The sequence below is a fragment of the Strongylocentrotus purpuratus genome, unplaced genomic scaffold (genome assembly GCF_000002235.5).
Source record: "Strongylocentrotus purpuratus isolate Spur 01 unplaced genomic scaffold, Spur_5.0 spur5_scaffold_3, whole genome shotgun sequence".
Classification (NCBI taxonomy): domain Eukaryota; kingdom Metazoa; phylum Echinodermata; class Echinoidea; order Camarodonta; family Strongylocentrotidae; genus Strongylocentrotus; species Strongylocentrotus purpuratus.
Genome location: NW_022145609.1, coordinates 6,291,149 through 6,312,694, shown reverse-complemented (window position 1 = coordinate 6,312,694; position 21,546 = coordinate 6,291,149). Strand labels below are relative to the sequence as shown.

General features: G+C 38.0%; 2 protein-coding genes across 2 annotated transcripts; both read left to right on the top strand.

Annotated features, from left to right (window-relative positions):
- The first annotated feature begins 14,844 nt into the window (after positions 1-14,844).
- LOC115928773 lies at positions 14,845-17,731 on the top strand. The gene is made up of 4 exons (XM_030996665.1): positions 14,845-14,849; positions 15,183-15,340; positions 16,697-17,002; positions 17,523-17,731. The coding sequence occupies exons 1-4, from the start codon at positions 14,845-14,847 to the stop codon at positions 17,729-17,731; spliced, it is 678 nt and encodes a 225-aa protein (XP_030852525.1).
- On the top strand, positions 17,731-21,098 carry LOC115928772. The gene is made up of 3 exons (XM_030996663.1): positions 17,731-17,857; positions 18,451-18,553; positions 20,734-21,098. The coding sequence occupies exons 1-3, from the start codon at positions 17,731-17,733 to the stop codon at positions 20,930-20,932; spliced, it is 429 nt and encodes a 142-aa protein (XP_030852523.1). The 3' UTR covers positions 20,933-21,098.
- The last annotated feature ends 448 nt before the right edge of the window (positions 21,099-21,546 follow it).

The following is a 21,546-nucleotide window of genomic DNA, read 5'->3' as shown; positions in this document are numbered from 1 at the left end:
CGCTCGCAATATTTTGTGCAGCTCAAACTTTCGGAGCGGTAGGAGGGACCATCAGCGGTGGCCGAGCGTAAACGGCGTTGCCTTAACGGGGGCCAACTTCTGTTAAACGGTGGTGAACGGTTACGAGCGGTGATTAATTTTTTTCACCGCTCCAGGAACGCTCCAGCAAAGTTCTGGCGGTGAGACCGGGCCTTAACGTTAATCTTTCAACGAATGAAAATATTCGCACTATTGAACGAGTGAAAAACCATGGAGATATAAGAAGAGATCCATGGAAAAACATTCATTATTTGTTTTATACAACATCGAAGAAGATCTAATAGAACGTTAATCAACAAATTATGCTTTACTCCTTATATTAAAGATAAATTAAAGTTGGAGTCAAGCCTTCTCGATTACATTCAGATTGCCTTCGCGTCAGATACACGCAGGGATACGCGCACGGCAGAGAGGTACGCAGTCTACATATAACCAAAAATACACGGCGCATATAACCAAAAATGCACGGCCGTGCAATATAACATCTATTGAATATCATGTGACCAACAATCCTCCAATCAAATGACAAGGATCCACGTAGGTGTTGTATAAAACCGAATATTTAACCGGCATTAGTCTTTTAGGAGTGACTAGTCTGCAATACCATTAATAGTATCTGCTCACATTGACAAGACCGGGTATTTCATTGTTATTGCAATTGTCATGTATTTGATGTTTCTTTGTTTTATATTAGATATAATGGTTGGGCCCAAGGTCAACCAGATAATAGGAGTGGAGATCAAAATTGCGCTTGCCTCTGGTCGAGCAGCAAAAATGACAAACATGGACGCGGGGACGATGACCGCTGTACGGTAGACAGAAACATGATTTGCCAGAAAGGAATTTGTGAGTCAAATTACATTTATCAATAGGCTTATTTGTCTTCAAATGTCACTCTAGTCTTGTGTCCATTGCACACAAGGCGTCATCCATTATGCCTGACGCAAGACTCCGTCAAAGAGTGAGGTGCGGTCTTTGATAGCGCATAGGGTACAAAGAAACGCAACGAAATGAACAGAGCAGCACGACACATGGGGCAAAACCTAATTTACCGAGTTTGATTAGCGCAGTAACTGATGCAATCAAAATTACGCCTCGTCTGCAATAGACATAATACATTTGAAATCAATTTAAACAACAAATTTATGTAGTTAAAAACATTTACCATTTACTGTGAGATGTGATGCTAAATTTGGTTTGTTATTGTTTCTTTATTGTATCGCATTCTACAGATAATTTCCGACTCATGATCCCTCGAACCAATCCCGGTTTCGCTAATGTCTACTGCGCCGTCGACGTCGAAATCGAAGGAGAAACACTGTCTCCAGATGACGTCAAGGTATCCATCGGTCAAACTCTTTCGTCATTGAGATCGATTTCCTTCTCATCGACGAATCTTGACGGTGAATTCCGTAATAATAGTTTCCTCCTTTACAACGTAACCGAAGGCGACCAAATCTTCTGCTACGCTGGTGAACTGCCGGACCAAAATAGATCCTTTTCACTGGCTACTATTTCTGCTATCTTTGATTTTTACGGTAACATATTTTAGTTCAAACCAGAACTCACCATATTTAAGCTGATTCTACGCGATATTGTATATTAGCTGCATTTGCTTCTTTCTTTCCTTTTTTTCTGAATAGTAGTACTAGTAAGTAGTAGTCTAAATAGAAAGGAGGCAACGACCAAATGAGGTGGGCGGGACGAGATACTCGTAAGTTTTGTTAGGCTTAGTCTACTTGGCCTTAAATGTTAGTAAGCAAATAATTACCGTGGGTGAAGGTGATGGGACAGTCCCAAGTATCACTTAATTCCGAGGCGATCTAGATGTGCATGTAGTTATCTTTCCGAAGCTTTGCTTCGGAAAGATAGTCTAACGTTTGTAGTTTACATTCAGATCGATGAGGAAGTGATACTGTCTTTTTACTGATAGTTTGCCATCGCCTGAAACCAAAAGGTGATTATTTACTTTATAATATATTCCACATCGGAAACATTTCACTGGTAGGGTCTACGAGAAAGATAATCTAACTGTTTTGTACCTAACTTGTTAGGCTAGTGTTACTGTTAGCTAGTTCTAACACTACTACTTACACCTACTACTGGTACTTCTAAAAGTAGTACTACTACTAGGTCTAGATTCTAACTGTTAGATTCTATTTTCTGTACGATGGCATGAAGCCCCCGAGGTTTGATCTACTTACCAACAATGCTATTCCAAATGACTTCTTCCTACATTTTAGAGCAACAAGTCATCAATTAACAGCTAGCAGTACTTACGTACGTGTAAACACGCAACGTATAAAATTCAATTTGTAATTCGCGCCACATCACCGCGGTGGACGTGGTCGCCTGCATGCGTTGAAGATAGTACACAGTGTTAAACGAACTTTTCTTCTCCCTTCATGTTTGAAATAGATGACGTGATTAACTTTTGACCAATCGTAGAGCAAGATTCTTAGTACGTTGAATTAGTAAATAACATGTATATGCATGGATATTATCCGAAATACATATTTAAGAATGCAACATATTTGGAACTTTATTAAGTCTATTTCAAATATGCCCTAAAAGGTTTCTAGGACGCCTATCACCTGGACATCCACATCGGATAACAAAACCCAGTCATCTTAACTATCCCCTAGGGCAACCACCCTCTATAGGCTCTTAGACGACCGTTACCCCCCCCCCCCCTGACAACTATCCTAGGGGGTAGTTGTCTGGGGTAGTTGTCCTGGGGGTAGTCATTCTAGATGGTGGTTGCCCTAGGGGGTTGTCCTAGGGGGTAGTTGACTGGGGTGGTTATCCGTTGTGGATGTCGGCCAGGGGTGAGGTGTCCGGAAACGCCTAAAAGATGTGATAAAATATATATATATATATATATATATATATATCTTTTTATTGTTTCACTTGTTAGTTTCTTCGCTGGTGTTTTTATCTTCTTCATAACAAATAGGTACCCCAAACATAGAATCAGCTATTAACTTGATAGCTTTATCATTTCCAGCTTTACCAGAGCTACCATCCGGCCCAACAGCTGGAGAGATCAGCTCATCATCAGTCACTGTCTTCTGGAGCTCTTGGATACCTTGCCTGGATCCTGGTGATGGACCTGTTGTTGGTTACCTTATCTATCAGCAAACCATGGAAGAGAAACAATGGACAATGGCTGGTAGAATCGACTCGGGTGTGGGAGTTGGCGATCTTCAACGAATAATGGAGTTTGTATTGACTGAGTTGGAACCAGGAACAGAATACAATATCAGTGTGTCTGCCGTCAGAGAAGGTCCCGGCGGAGAAGGACTACGAAGTCCACTTGTGACTGTTACGACTCCTAACCTCCGTGAGTGGTGATTAGACCAATCGATGATGATTTCGTATACGGATGTAAACAGAAACATCCAACCATCAGTTAATCACGCATTAGTCATAGCCTCAATAGTCCTATGTCTGTTTGTTGATTTGGCGGTCAATCCTGCGCTCAATTATTGATCTTATCCTGAATCTTACCCCCACTCAGTGTTATTTAGGGTACGCATAATATGCATGTTCCCTCCTTTTGAAAACACCCTCCTAAGTCTGGTGTGTAAAGTTAATACGGGCCGGATTTTTGTGTACTACGAGCCGGACTTTGGTGGGTGAAAAGCACCCCTTTACCGGACATTTTGGGAACACGCATGGTATCCATCCGTTCACGGAGTGGGGGGGGGGGGGGGCTCTTATCGCCCATACAACCGACCGACCCGAACTCCCTTGCGCTGAGCGAGGAGCCTGGAAAGGGAGGCGGGCTGATGGGATTTTAAAATTATGTTTTCGAGTTAAAATGCCGGATCCTTAACTGATTATTGACTACGATGTCGCATTGCTCCGACAGTTACCCTCGACCTTAAGACAATCATTGATTTGTCCTTGATCATTTTAAAGAACTTCTTAATGTGGCCCAAGCACTATGCGCAGCCTATGATCTTTGTCCAAGGGAACCAAAAGAACGAAGGGACAGTGATATCAAAATATCAAATGTCTCTATAACAATATTTGTTGCAGCAATAGGTCTATTCTGCAATTAGCAATAAACTGATGAATCTTGGCGATTTACGCTTATCTTTTCAATGTTGCAGAGAGTCAACGCCTGAGGAAGTCTAGTGCTGCTTGGATGGTTTTATTCGTGATATCATTCTTGGGGATCATCATACTTGCTATTGCCATAGTGATTTTATGGTAAGAATAAAAAAACATTTTAATTTCTAGCATAATAGTAATGCCCTTTTCGAAAACTTTTTAAAGGCAGGACGTGGATTTGCAATATCTACATTGTTTTGTAATTGTCTAATTCCTAACTATAACTGGTTTATACAACAGAGCTGTCTCCAATCCATTCCTCATGTAGCCTACAGTCTGCATTGCAAAAAGACATTTTTAGCTAAAAGAGTTACAAAAACCATGTCAGTCTCATCATGCTTATCATAAACATTATCTGCATATACACCTGTATCTTTACACTAATAGTATTTGATGATTTGCCGACTATATTGATGGTAATAATGATGATGATGGAGATGATGATGATGTTTGGGAAGATGGGGACGATGATGTTTGGGAAGATGGAGATGAAGATGATGAAGAAGATGATGATGATGATGATGATGATGATGATGATGACGTTTGGGTAGATGGAGATGAAGATAATGATGATGGGGAATTAGAGATGATGACAATAGTGATTATCCACTATTTCTGTCCGTTTTTTCTAAATCGACCACCAGCAAGCGGAAGCAGAAGAAGGAAGACCTGTCTCGTTTACGTGCTGCCCCATCAGCAGGCGACCCAAAGAGCCCTCATTACGAGCTGCCTCAACCGAGTGTAGTCAGGCCACCTGCCTACCAGGGCCTCAAAAGAACGGGGATCAGCAACACCAAAGAAGAGGTTTACGCTGACATCATTGATCCAGAGAAACCGGAATACGTCAATATTCCATCTGGAGTACAAAAGTAATCACTTAGGACTGCGTCGACGACACCGTGGTATTTGACATGCAATGAAGTGACATCGTACGAGGAATGGATAAAAGTTGGTTTATTACTGGACTGCAAAAGGTCGCGACTTGTTGGAGACACATAATTTCGAGGAAGAACAAAAAAATCCGCGAATAAGCGACAATTTCAGTTGGAATATACCCTGAATTTTCGCCTGGATTCACATAAATGTCTTGCCAATTTGTTTATTAAACCAATTAGTCACAAAGTGTCGTAGTTCTGTCGCAATTTTGTCGCGCTCAATCGGGTTCGCGCCTTTCTCGAACACGGAATTTTCGAGAAGGGTTCTAGACGGGCTCGAGACTCCCGTTGACGACCCTTAGGCTACTTTGAGAGAATTTTTGTTCGCACGATTCTAATTTTAATGCTCAAAATTCCAGGGACACGAAAGCGAGGCACTTGCACAACTAACGCGAATATATTGAGAAGCCACGCGATTGTTTCCAGACGGTTAAGGGCCTATCTCACTGAGCAGCGAATGCTTGCGAACGTTGCGAATTTGGATTCGCCAACTTTTCTGACGAATGTTGGCGAAAATCAGCGACATTAAGTGACGTTTAGCGACAATTAGCAACATTTGAGCGAATGTCTCCGAAAGTGTTTGCGAAAGGCAGTTGGCGACTATTAGCGACTGTAAACAAATGTTAGCGACAACTTTTGCGAAGATTAGCAACTATTTGCCAATCCTTTGCCACTATTTGTGAACGTTTGAGACCTTTTGCTAACTACTGGTACTCAATGGGTCGATTTTATAAAGGAACCATATGGTAACGTGGTCGCTAGCTTTGGCGAAACACAGAGAACTGACGAAAACAAAGAGCAAAACCGTTTAACAACCGTTTGCAAAGGCTTACGACTGTTTTGCAAACGCTAACGACTGTTTTGCAAACGCCTGCAACTGTTTGCGGAAAAATAAATTCGCAAAGAAATTTTGAACATGTTCAAAATTTCTTTGCGACAAGAAAACTGTTTACAACAATGAAAACTGTTTGCGATCTTTCTTGCAACCTTTTACAACATTTTACAAACTCTGGCGAAACCCCAAATTCGCTACGTTCGCAAGCATTCGCCGCTCAGTGAGATAGGCCTATCTCACTGAGCGGCGAATGCTTGCAAACGGTTGTTAAACGGTTTTGCTCTTTGTTTTCGTCAGTTCTCTGTGTTTCGCCAAAGCTAGCGACCACGTTACCATATGGTTCCTTTATAAAATCGACCCATTGAGTACCAGTAGTTAGCAAAAGGTCTCAAACGTTCACAAATAGTGGCAAAGGATTGGCAAATAGTTGCTAATCTTCGCAAGAGTTGTCGCTAACATTTGTTTACAGTCGCTAATAGTCGCCAACTGCCTTTCGCAAACACTTTCGGAGACATTCGCTCAAATGTTGCTAATTGTCGCTAAACGTCACTTAATGTCGCTGATTTTCGCCAACATTCGTCAGAAAAGTTGGCGAATCCAAATTCGCAACGTTCGCAAGCATTCGCTGCTCAGTGAGATAGGCCCTTAAAGAAACTCCCTCGCGAATGCCGTTCGCAATTTGTCGCCAACTATCGCAGCCCAGTGAGATTGACGCTGAAGGTAATAATAGCAATTATATACCTCACTTTAGAAATCCACTATTGACCGGTTTGGGCATTTTACGTATATGCGTGCAATCTCAAAGGGAATGATTTTACATGATCGTGCTATCACCCCTCGGCACGCCTCGGGGCGATAGCACGATTATGTAACCTCTCCTTGAGCGTATAAAAACAACTATGTCTCTCATAGCAGTCATTATTACTATAATATTTCATTAATCTGCTAGCACATTCGCTAAATGCTTTCACAGGCTCCATCAGCTTAGAATACGAAGCGGATAGCTGGGGGGGGGGGGGGGGGATGCACCTCTACCTTCCCGGGAGTTTATTTTTTTTAATTTTAAAGTTTATTCAATTATCGACGTGATCTATTTGAGAGTGATTTAAAAAAAAAAATCTCATCTACACTAAATATTTGGGTAACCAGGTTGATTTTTGGTATACAATCAAATATCAAATTTATAAACGAGGACGTGTCAATGTTGTGCCAATGTAGGTATGGTAAAGAGAGGAACAGAAATGTAAAGCCTTTTGGTCTGCATGTCCCCACCTACCCCCTTGAATCTGGAAAATCCCGAATACCCCCCCCCCTTAATCCCCTTCTCTCTCTCTCTCTCTCTCTCTCCTCAGTTGTCTTCCTCTTTACTTGTGTCTCTCCCTCCTTTCCTTCCCTCTTCGTATCTCCACTAACCCCCTCTCTTAAAGGTTTTACTCTATTGAAACCATGCAATGCACTATTCTATGTAAGCATTTGGTGTATGTATCATGCAATAGCATGTGACAATATGTAATACCTTGTATATATTATGACATTCGTACTATAATTCTCATACGTAGGTATAACTTTGTAATGATAGTGTTTTAAAAAGTTAATTAAACTAGTTTGGTAAATAATTGTGTTGCTTTTGCCTTCAAAAGAGGTCGTTTCAGCCCGTTCTGTTGCTCAAACATTATACCAATAGATTAATGAATACAAAAGTAAAATGTGTACATTGCCATCATCATCATCATCATCATCATCATCACCACCATCATTACCAACATCTTACATACATATGTATATATATATACCATCATTGCTAAGTAAAAACACCGATACCGAGACATTTAAATCCTCTGATAACAACATCTGATTAACATTTTATTTAGTAATCCATGTAATATTTTTGCAAATGGGCCTTATAATATGTTGACATCTACATTGTATTCGCAAGGGACGTCGATTGACCATGTTTTGAAAACGTGTACGGATTGTAGACAAAAATCCACAATCTTATTCATTTGCAGACTAAGGGTAAGAAAATCATTCCGCCGACAATAATTTTGAATACGAGTTGTCAACACAAGAAATAATAAGGAGTCTATGCATAACCCTCCTTCAAAATTGCATCTATTCTACGGTTAGATAATATCAGTTCGGATATTCATACTAACACATTAAAATTAATTGTTGCTCAAGCGTCGAAAGTATAGTTAAAATTGATAAATACAAAGATGATCGTATACGTAAACAAAAAATTGTTATCACTAATTATATCAACATGAATAATCGATATCTCCACCTATATTTGAATTCAAATGTATACGTAAATCTAACTTAAGATAAATCTAATGAAATATTCTACTATTTCCAACAAACTCACTAATTCAGTTTCAAAAATCGTTGATTCACTCTAGAATCCAAATAAGGTAAACCTTGTACAGTAATGGCAAGAGTTACAATAAGAAAGAAAGAGGGGGCGATCTCTCTTTTGAAAATAGAGACACCAAACAAGTTGTTTTCTTGAATTTCGCTGTGTAAAAATGGAAAGAGTAACAAAACAAATAACATAGTACGATGATACAGATCATGACTCGAGAAATTGAACAAATTAAACCTTTCATTAAGTCATTACTCTTTTGAAATAGAAAACTTTTTTTAGGGGAAGGCTATCCAAAACTGTACACGGGCTTTAACTTTTAGTGCAATTAAAATTTGGAATACGAAAAGATCCTTTAAAAAATCGCGCTCGAAACATTACAACGTCAATTCGCATTTGAAAGCCACGCTTTATCGTCTTCACAAAACAATTTAACCATATTGGTCAAAGAGATAAAAAGAACTTTTATATTACTTTCACCAAAAAATATGATAATAATAAAACAAAGAAGATTAAAACAACTTAAAACAAAGCAGAATTATGTATGTATTTAAGAAGGTTATTACGATAATCTTCTTAATATTGTCATTCCACGTGAAATCTGAGGCGGTAGATTGTGAACCAATAAATGGCAGTTGGAATTCAAAAGTATGACGCTGAGTAATTATTTGATTTCATCATCATCACTTAGACCCAATACCGATCAGAAACGTATCCGAATATATCTGTTATTGCTCAGTGCTTCGGCCGCCATATTATGTAGGCCTACTCTACAATCATTCATAATTGATATTGAGTTTCAAATATTTCTATATTGCCTTTACTCATGACAAGTTGGCAACTATTATAACAACCAGACAGTACTGAACCTTTAATTGCACTTATTGAGAGACACCCGTCAAAGATACTGACACCTTCGCTGAAGCATCATTTTGAGAAGTACGCCGCATCGCCCGCAGTATGGGAATGTCTTACTGTCTTTGCGTGGGATTAGCCAACAGCATGGACAACGAATCCGGTACATCTTGTATCTAGAAACAAAAACAACAAGAACGTCAACGACATTTAAGCCCTTATGCACTACTTATAGCTACTTGCGCCCTCTATATAGCAAACAATGCCTAAGCGGCATCCGTTAGTCGCCCATGGTCATGTTTAATTGAGAGCTGATTTGGTGAGATAACCACCTGCCAGTGACCATGCAGGGAGATATAATCCTGCCTAGCCAAACCAAACAACAACAACAACAACCAGTTGGCGATCCGTAAGGACTCGTAAGAAAAATCCGTGTATGTGAAGGGGGTATTAATGGGATTTCAATGTGAACAACAACGAAAATCATGGCCACGCCATCTAATAGTCTACTTTTAAAACATGAGCTAATTCTTTCTTGTATCTTCAATACTGAAAAGACGGAAGTACAGAAATCATCTCCTTCCGACTGGTATTGATATTACTAACTGACAGTAATAATATTGAAAATGAAAAGGATATCTTTCACCTAAACTGAATACAACGGTGTTAGAGCCTACAACCAACAATCTTTGATATTCTCAATATGCTATATACTGTACTATATATAGGCTCTCTCACATCCTCAATTCAATGTCAACTTAGTATTGACTTTACAATTTCTAAAAAAATACAAATTGATTTAATAGATTCTATGTATTCATGTTTATTTATAGGACCTCTGTGTTATTACTAACATTATATTTCGAGTCAATAAAACTGATATGTAAGGTGAAATATGATTTTTTTTTTTTTTTTTTTTTTTTGGGGGGGGGGGGGTAATAATCGAAACCGAATTTTGTTTCTTCTTTTTTCCAGCTGGTCTTTTTTAAGCATACCCTTTCTTCTTGTCGATTACAATTTAAATTTAGAATAGGCTAAGAAGAACCATTAAATCCTCATCTTATTTGTCTTAATTTCAAAAACTATTGCAGGTTTTTAAATACATATTTCGCTGAAAATTATGAAACCGAACCTGACAGAAAATATTTAAATATTTACAAACATTGGTCATTAAAAATTTCATAAGCCATAGACCTTACATTAACATACAAAACACCAGCAAAACCATAATGATAGGAACTCAGTAGCAAACAGAAACCAAATTATATCCGCTAAGAGGGTTTGTACATGTATGTACAATGATATCTCTTTATCACGATGCACTATTTTACATTCCGCGGACTAATATGAATATGATAATCAAAGGTATCTGAAGTAACTGTTAACATGAGCGTTAGTAGTAGACAATTTAAAAAAGAATCTTACTCCTAGTAGGAAGATGTTAATGTCTCATCCATTTTATTCATTTATTATTATCCATGTGTTTATCAGTTTCTTATTTTTATCATTATGTTTGTTGTTATTATTATTATTATTATTATTATTATTATTATTGTCATTATGGTTATCATTATTGTTATAATTATGATTATAATTATTATTATTATTATTATTATTATAATTATTATTATTATCATTATTATAGGATTTTTCGGCCAAATTCGCGAGTTTGTCATTTAAATTAATTTGTCTTGCGTTCAAATTCGACGGTTTTAGTGCTGTCAGATATATCTTGGGTTTATATTCCTTTTACTAGTTTTCAAATCTATGCAGTTTTCGTTAGAATCTATGTATGTTTCATTCAAATTAATGAATAATGTGCTTCTTTTGCTATTTGGTCATTCGATTTGGCGCAACACGATTTCTGACATCACGAAGGTGTACTTTTAGCATTCGAATTCATTTTTAGCATTCAAATTAGCACTTTTTGCACTTAAATTGATGGTCAATATACATTTCTCGTTAATTACACACTTTTTATAGCTCATTCTTTTTCTTTCAAGATTTTTTTTTCATGTGTATTTCATCATATTTCATTTTCTTGCATTTATACACTTTATATACTTTTAGATTTATCTGATATTCATCATCCTTTAAGTTTGATTGTGAAAAAAAAAAAAACTTACATCTACGGACTTGATGGTCTCAATATTTTTGTAAATTTTCATGTAAGGAAGTTGTTTTTCTTGTGTTTCATCATAAATGTATCACAATTTCATTATGGAGGAAGGGTAAGATATTGTGACTAGGGTAGGTATTTTTGTATCCCCATTTTTCCGGGGTATATGAACATGTCCGTGCAGAAATGCCATATCCCTTGATTTCGCCCCTTCTTTACCTAATGTCTGACTACACCCATATGCATTGTCCTTAATTTTTTTTTTTTTTTTTTTTTAAACTGTAAACGTGTGTTGCATTTCTTCCCCCTAACATTCCTAATTTGAATAAACATAATTCGAATACGAATGACAGGTGTTAATTTGAATGCTAAAAATGATGCCTCGACAAGTGACGATTAATTTGAGTGCTAGTTGAGCAGTTCTAAATTAAATGACAGATCTATGAAACCCTTCAACCAAAATCCCAAATTAAATACCAAAACGTGAAAATTGAATGAAAATTGACATGGCAAAGCCGATCTGCGCTAACTTAAATGCAAAGTAAATGAATTCGAATGACAAACTCGCGAATTTAGCCGGGAAATCCTATATTGTTATTATTATTATTATTGTTATTATTAGTATTATTATTATTATTATAATTATAAATAGCATTCAAATTAATCGTCACTTGTCGAGGCGTCCTTTTTAGCATTCAAATTAACACCTGTCATTCGTATTCGAATTATGTTTATTCAAATTAGGAATGTTAGGGGGAAGAAATGCAACACACGTTTACAGCTTTAAAAAATGCAATTAAATACATGTATTGCTATTGGGGTCTTTTCTGTTATTCAATTTATTAATGTCGAGGACAAAGCATATGTTTGTAGTCAGACATTAGGTAAAGAAGGGGCGAAATCAAGGGATATGGCATCTCTGAACAGACATGTTCATATACCCCGGAAAAGTGGGGACACGAAAACACCTACCCCAGTCACAATATTGTACCCTTCCTCCATAATGAAATTGTGATAAATTTATGATGAAACACAAGACAAACAACTTCCTTACATGAAAATTTACACAAATATTGAGACCATCAAGTCCGTAGATGTACAGTAAGTCTTTTTTTAACAATCAAACTTAAAGGCTGATGAATATCTGATGAATCTAAAAGTATATAAAGAGTATAAATGCAAGAAAATAAAATAGGATGAAATACACATGAAAAAACGATCTTGAAAGAAAAAGAATGAGCTATAAAAAGTGTTTACAAAACGAGAAATGTATATTGACCCTTAATTTTAGTGCACAAAGTGCTAATTTGAATGCTACAAATGAATTAGAATGCTAAAAGTACACCGTCGCGATGTCAGAAAATCGTGTTGCGCTAAATCGAATGACCAAATAGCGAAAGAAGCAATTTGTTCATTAATTGGAATGAAACATACATAGATTCTAACGAAAACTTCATAGATTTGAAATCTAGAAAAAGGAATATAAACCCGAGATATACCCGACAGCACTAAAACCGTCGAATTTGAACGCAAGACAAATGAATTTGAATGACAAACTCGCGAATTTGGCCGGGAAATCCTATATTATCATTATTAATACTACTACTACTATTATAATTATCATTATTATTTTTATTTTCTTGTGTACATTATTATTATCATTCGTCAACATCGTCATCATTATGATTATTTACCTCCGATGTGCATTTAGGAAAAGAAGAAATAAAACCGGGAATTTATTATTTCGCTTACAAATAGTCTTTCCGTCTTTGAGAGAAATCGATTAAATTATTTCATTGCCAAATATGGAAGCATGACCATGGACGGAAACGGTTACTTCTATGTTAAGATAAGACAGGGTGATGTAGCAAATTTATTATTTGAAACTGAAACAGAAGGCTCCTGGTTTGTTTTAGGTCATTTCAGCGCGAGACACGTCAACTTTCATTTCTTCTCCAGTCTATGTACATGCATTTTGAAATACAATCATAAATGAATAGTATCTCTTTCTGACACCAACTCCCATCTATTTGTTGATTGAATATGAAGTTCGCATACCAGGAGACAGTGTTCGTTACTATAACCATTGTAGCCATCGTGTCTTTACAAGGGGGTAAGAATTCTTAGAAATCTATCCATGTTCTTTTATAAATGTAATGCTTCCTGGGAGAAATTTCAAATTGGGTATTTGTTTCTAGTTCATCGTGACTGTGCCATGGACCAGTGATGGCCTGGTGGTAGAGTCGCTGCCCGGTAAGCAGTAGATGCAGGTTCAAGTCCCGCTGGTTCCAAGATTTTTTCTGACTTGTTTTTCAATACAGATCGATCAATCGATCTTATTTACTGGGTGTAAGCCACAAATATGTTTAGATAATATCCATGTTCGTCATAAAACCTCATCCCTTTTTGTTCTGATAAAAAAAAATCTTATTGCTTAGTTTAATTTAATTTTTGTGTTAAAAAGGAGAAAATCACTTCCGGTTTATCCTACCTTTGGGTGCTGTGAATTATATCTGCTGTTTCAACATTCCGCTGTGTCAGGTATTAAAATAGGAATGCTCGGGAAATCAGCCGTCTTATCATTTCTAAACTGTCACTTTCATATCTTAATACAGTAACAAGTCAGCAAGAATGGCACCGACTGGATGACGCAGTCTATCTAGTGGATAGCACCACCGCAGTGAGAGGGTACGATGAGGCGCAGGCTGTCTGCCAAGGTTACGGAGCGAATCTAGCCAGGGTTGACTCAGATGAGATCCAGGTATACAAACGATTCAAAGAACGGCCAGATGTTAATCACAATTACTCTTTTAGCTTGTAACGTGATATATATACAGCTTAAAGTTACGGCTAAGTTCTGTTTAAATGTGTTGTAATTACAAATCCACCGTTGTTGACCGTTGTGAGGGTGATAATTATAGTAAAAATGAATGAATGCAAAATAAACAGTGCACTGATAATGAATGATTTGTTCCTGGCGCATGCGATAATATCTATTACATGCGAGAATTGCGCATTATTGATTGCATCACCTACGCTAATAGAGCCTACGAGGGCAGTTAGTGTATGGGCGAGTAATATAATGCAATCTAAGCACGATTTACTCACTCTCACAGCAATGACGCATCGTGTCCGAGGGGTAATATTCATTTAATCGAAAAATGTCCGATTCTTAAAAAAAAAAAAATTCTAAATCATTGCACATATAATGTTGTGTACGATTCTTCCTTCGAGTGATGTCACGTATAGAGAGATGTGGAGAATGTTTCACTTTTAATTGTTGAATAGTTTCTAATCGATATCATGTTACGCTCAGGCTATAGAAATTTTCTTTGTGATTTCTTTTAGGAGTGGGAAGTGAGTTTTATATTTTGTATTTGTCAATATCAATGCAGGATTTCTTGACGCCTTTCATCACTCCGGCCTTACAAAATAGCCGGTGCTTTTGGATTGGTTGCACCAGGGACAGAGAGGGTCAATTCAGATGGCTTGACGGCACATCAGTGATGTAAGTACTATAATCACGACATCGACAATAAAATAAGTGCATTTCTTTGATTAATCTTATAAGACTAAACTCATGTCGTTTGACAGTTAGTTGTCATTGGACGTTAGATCTTCATGTGTAGCGAGGAAGTTTGTCAGAATTTATGAGGAATGCACGTTTCTAGATTTATCTTAATTAAAATACCATGCAAACATAAAACGTTCTTAAGAAGTTCACAAAACTTTCCAATGTCGTTAAAACGGTTATGATTTTAATGTTATTTATGTCCTATAAATGATTAGTTAACCGGCATTACTTGTAGGAGTGAATAGTCTGCAGTCCAATTAATAGTATTTGCTCACCTTCAAGCCCGGGTATTTCATTGTTATTGCAAGTGTCCTGCATTTCATTTTTGTTTTGTTTTTAATTAGATATGATGGTTGGGGACAAGGTGAACCAAACAATAATGGTGGAGTTCAAAATTGTGCTTGCATCAGGTCGGTCACAGAGTATATATATAGAAAGCATGGAAAATGGGACGATGACCTCTGTACATTGGACAGAAACTTCATTTGCCAGAAAGGAATTTGTGAGTCAAATCACAGTTATCAATAGGCCTATGTGTCTTCAAATGGCACTCTAGTCTTGCACACAAGGCGGCATTAATTTTGCCTGACGCAAGACTCCTTCAACGAATGCGGTGCGGTCTTTGATGAGCAGTGTGAGAATGGCGTCGCGCAGAGAATGGCTGCTAAATTAACAGTGCAGTATTATATGGCGCATGGGCTAACTACTTAATTCACTGACTTGATTAGAGCGCAGTACTAGGTAAAACACCCCTTCACGGTTAAGGCCATCATTTTCATTTGCGATTAAAAATTTGCGTAAGCATTGCCTCATCCTGGCCTCATCAATGTTTTCAGACGCGCATGCATGTATTATTGCGTCACTGCCTGCGCTGCGCGCTCACATCATGTCGACACATGCGATGTGCATGCTGCATAAAATCAAGGTTACTCGCAATTCATATTTCTCTGGTTGTCTCATTTTCGCTCGTTGGAACATTGCCAGCACAAACCACTGACCTCTACCTCCTGGACGGGTCATCGCCCATTCCCATTCACTATACGTTACGTACTAAAAGGCTGTAATGTCTGACCGTTCATGAATATTCATGTTATTGCTTACCTCGGCAAAATGTTTGCTTTTACTAAATGGAAAAATGACGGTGGGGGGTTGGATGAAATGGACATAATGAACCAAGCAAAAGTGATCTATGATAATTCATGCTTCTTATCCTTCGTGTGCTTGACCTATAATCTTAAAATCACTTGGCAAACTGAGTCCAAATTAAGTTCGACTTGTTTCACTTGTGTATTATAGGCAATGACGAGCTTGCAACCTATTTTGATCAAATTAAGGTGGGTGAACTTTCAAAAGTCAATGGGACATAAGGGTTCCAATGAAAGAGCTAGTGATAACGTACGTCGGGGTGGATGTGCTTTTCGTTTATTCAAAAAATGAATTTTTAACGATTTTTGGGGTAAAATTCCATAGGCTAACATGTTAGGCTGCTGACTCTGACGATAGGGGGCGTTGTGAAATGAGACTAAACGGGGCTATATGTTAAAATGGTGCCCATATCGGCGCATGCGCACTCTTGTAACCGTGAAAGGGTGTATTGACGCAATCAAAATTTCTTCTCGTGTGCAGCGGGCTTTACATTTGAAAATCATTTCAACATCAAATTAATGTATTTATAAACATTTTATCATTTACTGTCATATATGTTGCTAGATTTGGTATTTATTGTTCCTAAAAGACCAATGCCATTTTATCATTTACTGTCATATAGGCCTATGTTGCTAGATTTGGTATTTTATTGTTTTAAAAAAGACAAATGCCTTTCTACCACACTCATTCTTTCTTGCATCGCATTCTACAGATAATTTCCATCTCGTGATCCCTCGAACTTATCCCGGTTTCGCTAATGTATACTGCGCCATCAACGTCGAAATCGAAGGAGAAACACTGTCTCCAGATGACGTCACGCTATCCGTCGGTCAAACTCTTTCGTCATCGAAACCGATTTCCTGCTCATCGACGAGTCTTGACGGTGAATTCCGTAATAAAAGTTTCCTTCTTGACAATGTGAACGAAGACGACCAAATCTTCTGCTACGTAGGTGAACTGCCGGACAAAAATAGATCCTTTTCACTGGCTACTATTTCTGCTGTCTTTGATTTTTACGGTAATATTATTTTTGTTCCAAACAATTCTCACCATATTTAAACTGATTGAGCAATTTTGCATGTTATAGTTTACGATGAAATAATTCGTACCCTTAAAATTCCTTTTAAAATATCGAATTATCCCGAATTATGTGTCTTGAGAATGTGACAAATTAAAGCTTACATCAAAAATTATTCAACCTAATCCCTCTTTTGTTCTTGAGTTACGAAAAACACAAAAATCATCAAAATCATCAAATTTAAAAGGTATACGCACAATTCAGTTGTTTCACTGTATGCAGTATATAACAACATACATAATGCCTATGCAAGGACATTATCCAGAAAACCTATTTAAGAAAGCAACGTACTTGGAGCTTTAACATGTCAATTTAAAGTAGGCTCTAAGAGATTACAGATTAAGATGGAGTTTTGTCAGTTGTTTTTTTGTTTGTTTCTCTTGGGGTTTTTTCTTCTTCATAACATAAAGGTAATTTACAGATAAACCACTTATTAACGGGACAGCTTTATCATTTCCAGCTTTACCAGAGCTACCATCCGGCCCAACAGTCGGAGAGATCAGGTCGTCATCAGTCTCTGTCTTCTGGAGCTCTTGGATACCTTGTCTGGACTTCGGCGACGGGCCAGTTGTTGGTTACCTTATCTATCAGCAAACTATGGAAGACGAATGGATAGTGGTTGGTAAAATCGACTTGGATGTGGGAGAGAAGGCGATCTTCAACGAATAATGGAGTTTGTATTGACTGACTTGGAACCAGGAACAGAATACAATATCAGTGTGTCTACCGTCAGAGAAGGTCCCGGCGGAGAAGGACCAAGAAGTCCACTTCTGACTGTTACGACTCCTACCCTCGGTGAGTGGTGATTGGACCAATTTTAATGATGATTTCGGTAAACCGAAACATCCAACCATGAACCATCAGCTAAAAACGCATTAGTCTTAGCCTCAAAAGTCCTATATCGGTTGGTGGCTTTGGCGGTCGGTCCTGCGTCCAATTGACATTAGCCATTAATCTTATCCCGACTCTTACCCTTACACTATTACCCCTACAACCCCCCCCCCCCTCCCCGCTGCACTGAACGAGGAGCCGGAGCGGGGAGGCGGGCTGGTGTGACTTTATAATAATTTCGTCGCCTAAAAAATGCTGGTTCCTTATTGACTTCGATGTCGCAATGCTCCTATAATTACCCTCGCCCTTATGATAATCATGGAATTGTCCTTAATCATTGTACAGAACCTCTTAATCAGGTCCAAGCACTACCCTACAAACCAATTATGCGCAGCCTAGGACCAAGGGAACCAAAAGGACATGGGGGCAGTGATATCAAAATATTAATGTCGCTATAAACATTTATAGCATTCTTTGTTGTAGCAATAGGTCTATTCTGCAATTGGCAATGAACTGACAAAGTTTGGTAATTAATGCTTATCTTTTCAATGTTACAGAGTGTCAGCACCTGAGGAAAACTAGTGCTGTTTGGATGGCTTTATTCGTGATATCGTTCTCGGGGATCATCATACTTCTTGCTATTGCCATGGTGATTGTAGGGTAAGAATAAAAACTATTTAAATTTCTTGCATAAGAGTAATGCCCTTTTCGAAAACGTTTTAAATGCAGAATGTAGATTTGCAAACCTCCGGATAACCACCCCTATGATAACTACTCCCGGACGACTAGCCCCAGAAAACTACCCCAAGGATAACAACCCCCGGACAACTACCTCCCCCCCCCCCCAGAAAACTACCCCTACGACAACCATCCTCTAGGACAATCCCCGGACAACTATCCTAGGGGGTAGTTGTCTGGGGGTAGTTGTCCGATGCTAGTTGTCAGGGGGTAGCTGTCCAGGGGTAGTTGTCCTAGAGGGTGGTTATCTTAGTGGTGGTTATCGGGGGTGGTTGTCCAGGGGGTAGTTGGCCGGACACGGTTTTTTACGTACCAGGTAAATAACACCCCGAAAAACTACCCACCCCACCCCTCCCCCCTTCAAGGACGATAAGTCCCTGGCAAATTACCCCCCCCCCCCCACCCGAAAGATTACCCCCAAGGACATTCTACCCCTCTCCCTTCCCCCCAGGACAATTAATCTCCTGAAAATTACCCCCAGGAAAATTACCCCTTTGGACAATTACCCCCCCCCCCCCTTAAAATTATCCTCTATATAGGACAAATACGTTCCCCAAAGAGAACCAAGGACATCCACCCCCGTGGAAAAATACCCGCGGTTCATTGAAGGGGAATTCCACCCTGATAATAAGTTGGTTTTAATGAAAGCAGAATTATATTTTTCGAGGGGTATTTGTCGTAGGGGTGATTTTCCGGGGGGGGGGGGGGGGGGTAATTGTCCTCGGGGCAATGAAAGCAGAATTTTGTTTTGAGGGGTAATTGTCGGGGGGGGGGGGGTATGGTTTGTCGTAGGGATGATTGCCCAGGGGGTAATTGTCCTAGAACCTGTTTTTGAAATTTCTAATTCCTAATTATAAGTAGTTTATACAACATAGCTGCCTGAAATCTATTCCTCTTGTACATCTTAGTATAAGTACTGTTAGATCGCAAAGTAGGCCTACCAATATATGTCCATATAACATAAACAAGGAATTCTCATAATTCTGTCCCCAATACCTAAACTAAAAGAAAAAAATGATCAACATTCTAAATATACTTTGCCCCAGTAACCATCTTTCAGTCGACCTTAAAACATTTTTTGTCTTTAATAATTTACTGGTCTCTGTCATGACTGTTTAGTGGGACATTTTAAAAGAATACCTTTGTATTCTGTTTTGTCGGACAGAAATTCACAAGGCCATTAGGCAATTGCCTGATTAATATGCTAACTAGGTTAATTATGCTAGTAACGCTAATTATTTTAAGTTTCAACCTGACTGACTTCTGAGATGGATATTGGTTGTCATTTAATTTAAAAAAAATACTCTTTGAAATGTTACCCCAAGTATTCAAATTTATTAATTATGTTAATTAGGCTAATTATAATACATATACATGGAATATTTCTCATGAATTGATGTGTTGTCTTTAAAATGTGATTTACAATGTTGCATTGCACCATTTTCAGGCTTGTCAGATAAACAATGACAAAGAACTCCATATATTTTACATATGCTAATTAGCTCATTATGCTAATTATGATGTTAAAGACAATTGCATTACTATAAAAAATAAAAACTGGTGTCATAAATGAATTCTTCGTCATAGGAAACCCTTGAAAAGTAATATTATCCATGTTTTAAGGCTTCCTGGATTAATATTAGCAACATATTACATAATTATTGAACATATGCTAATTGGATGATTATGCTAATAAAAAAAGTTGCCCAAGGTTGTAAAGGTGGCAACCAAGCTGATGTAATTCAATACCCATCTAGAACAAGAATCAACAAAAGAACTTGTACTTGGCAACTTTTCCAGGTCTGAAAAAATTCTACTAGACTAAAAAGGCATTTTTTAGGTAAAAGAGTAACAAAAATCATGTTAATCTCATCATGTATATCATTCATCTGAATATCTGCATATATAATTTTGAAGTAATATACCATCTATTTTCTTATACCTCTATCTTTACACTTATAGTATTTGAAAATTTCAAATATGATATTAATAGTGATGGTAATAATGCTAGTAATGACGAGGATGATGATGATGATGATAATGATAATGATAACAATGATTAATCACTATTTCTGTCTGTCATTTCTAAATCGACTATGCAGCAAGCGGAAGCAGAAGAAGGCAGAACTGTCTCGTGTACGTGTTGACCCAGAAGGAGCAGGCGATCCACAGAACCCTGATTACGAGCTACCTCAACCCAGTGTAGTTAGGCAACATGCCTACCAGGGCCTCAGAAGATCAAGGATCAGCGACAGCATAGAAGTGGATTACGATGACACCGCTGATCCAGAGAAATTGTAATACTTATATATGTCATCTGGAGTTCGAAAGTAGTTATTAAGTCTGCACGGGAGGCGTCATGTATTGACTTAGGACTGCGTTAACGACACGCATGACCTTTGACACGCAATAAGTGACTTTGCACAAGGAATGGATGTAGAGCTAGTATCACATTGGGCTGCAACAGCTTGCACTTGTTTTTAGACACAACATTTAGAGAAAATACTAGAAATAGCGACAATTTTCACTTGGAATCGCACTAAATTGGTACGTACGACACATTTGTGTATGTCGCGCGAACTCCCGACAACATTTGGGTACAAAATTTGCCTGGAGTTTTCAAACTATATGCTTTAAATATGGTTTAAAGTACATTGCACTGGGTGTGTGTGTGTGTGTGTATGTGAGTAGTTATGGCTGAGTGTGTTTGGAAGATATTTGTGATTGTTTTGTATAAGTATGAATATACATATATTTGTATATATTTGTATATAATTGTATGTTAATGGGCCCCTTTTACAAACTCTGCTTCTCAGCCATGCATTACGTCTTTCGTCTTCTTTGTTGTTAGGGCAGACAGCCAGTGGAACGGATTCGTTTAATAAAACTTATGGAAATTCAAGCATTACTTTAAA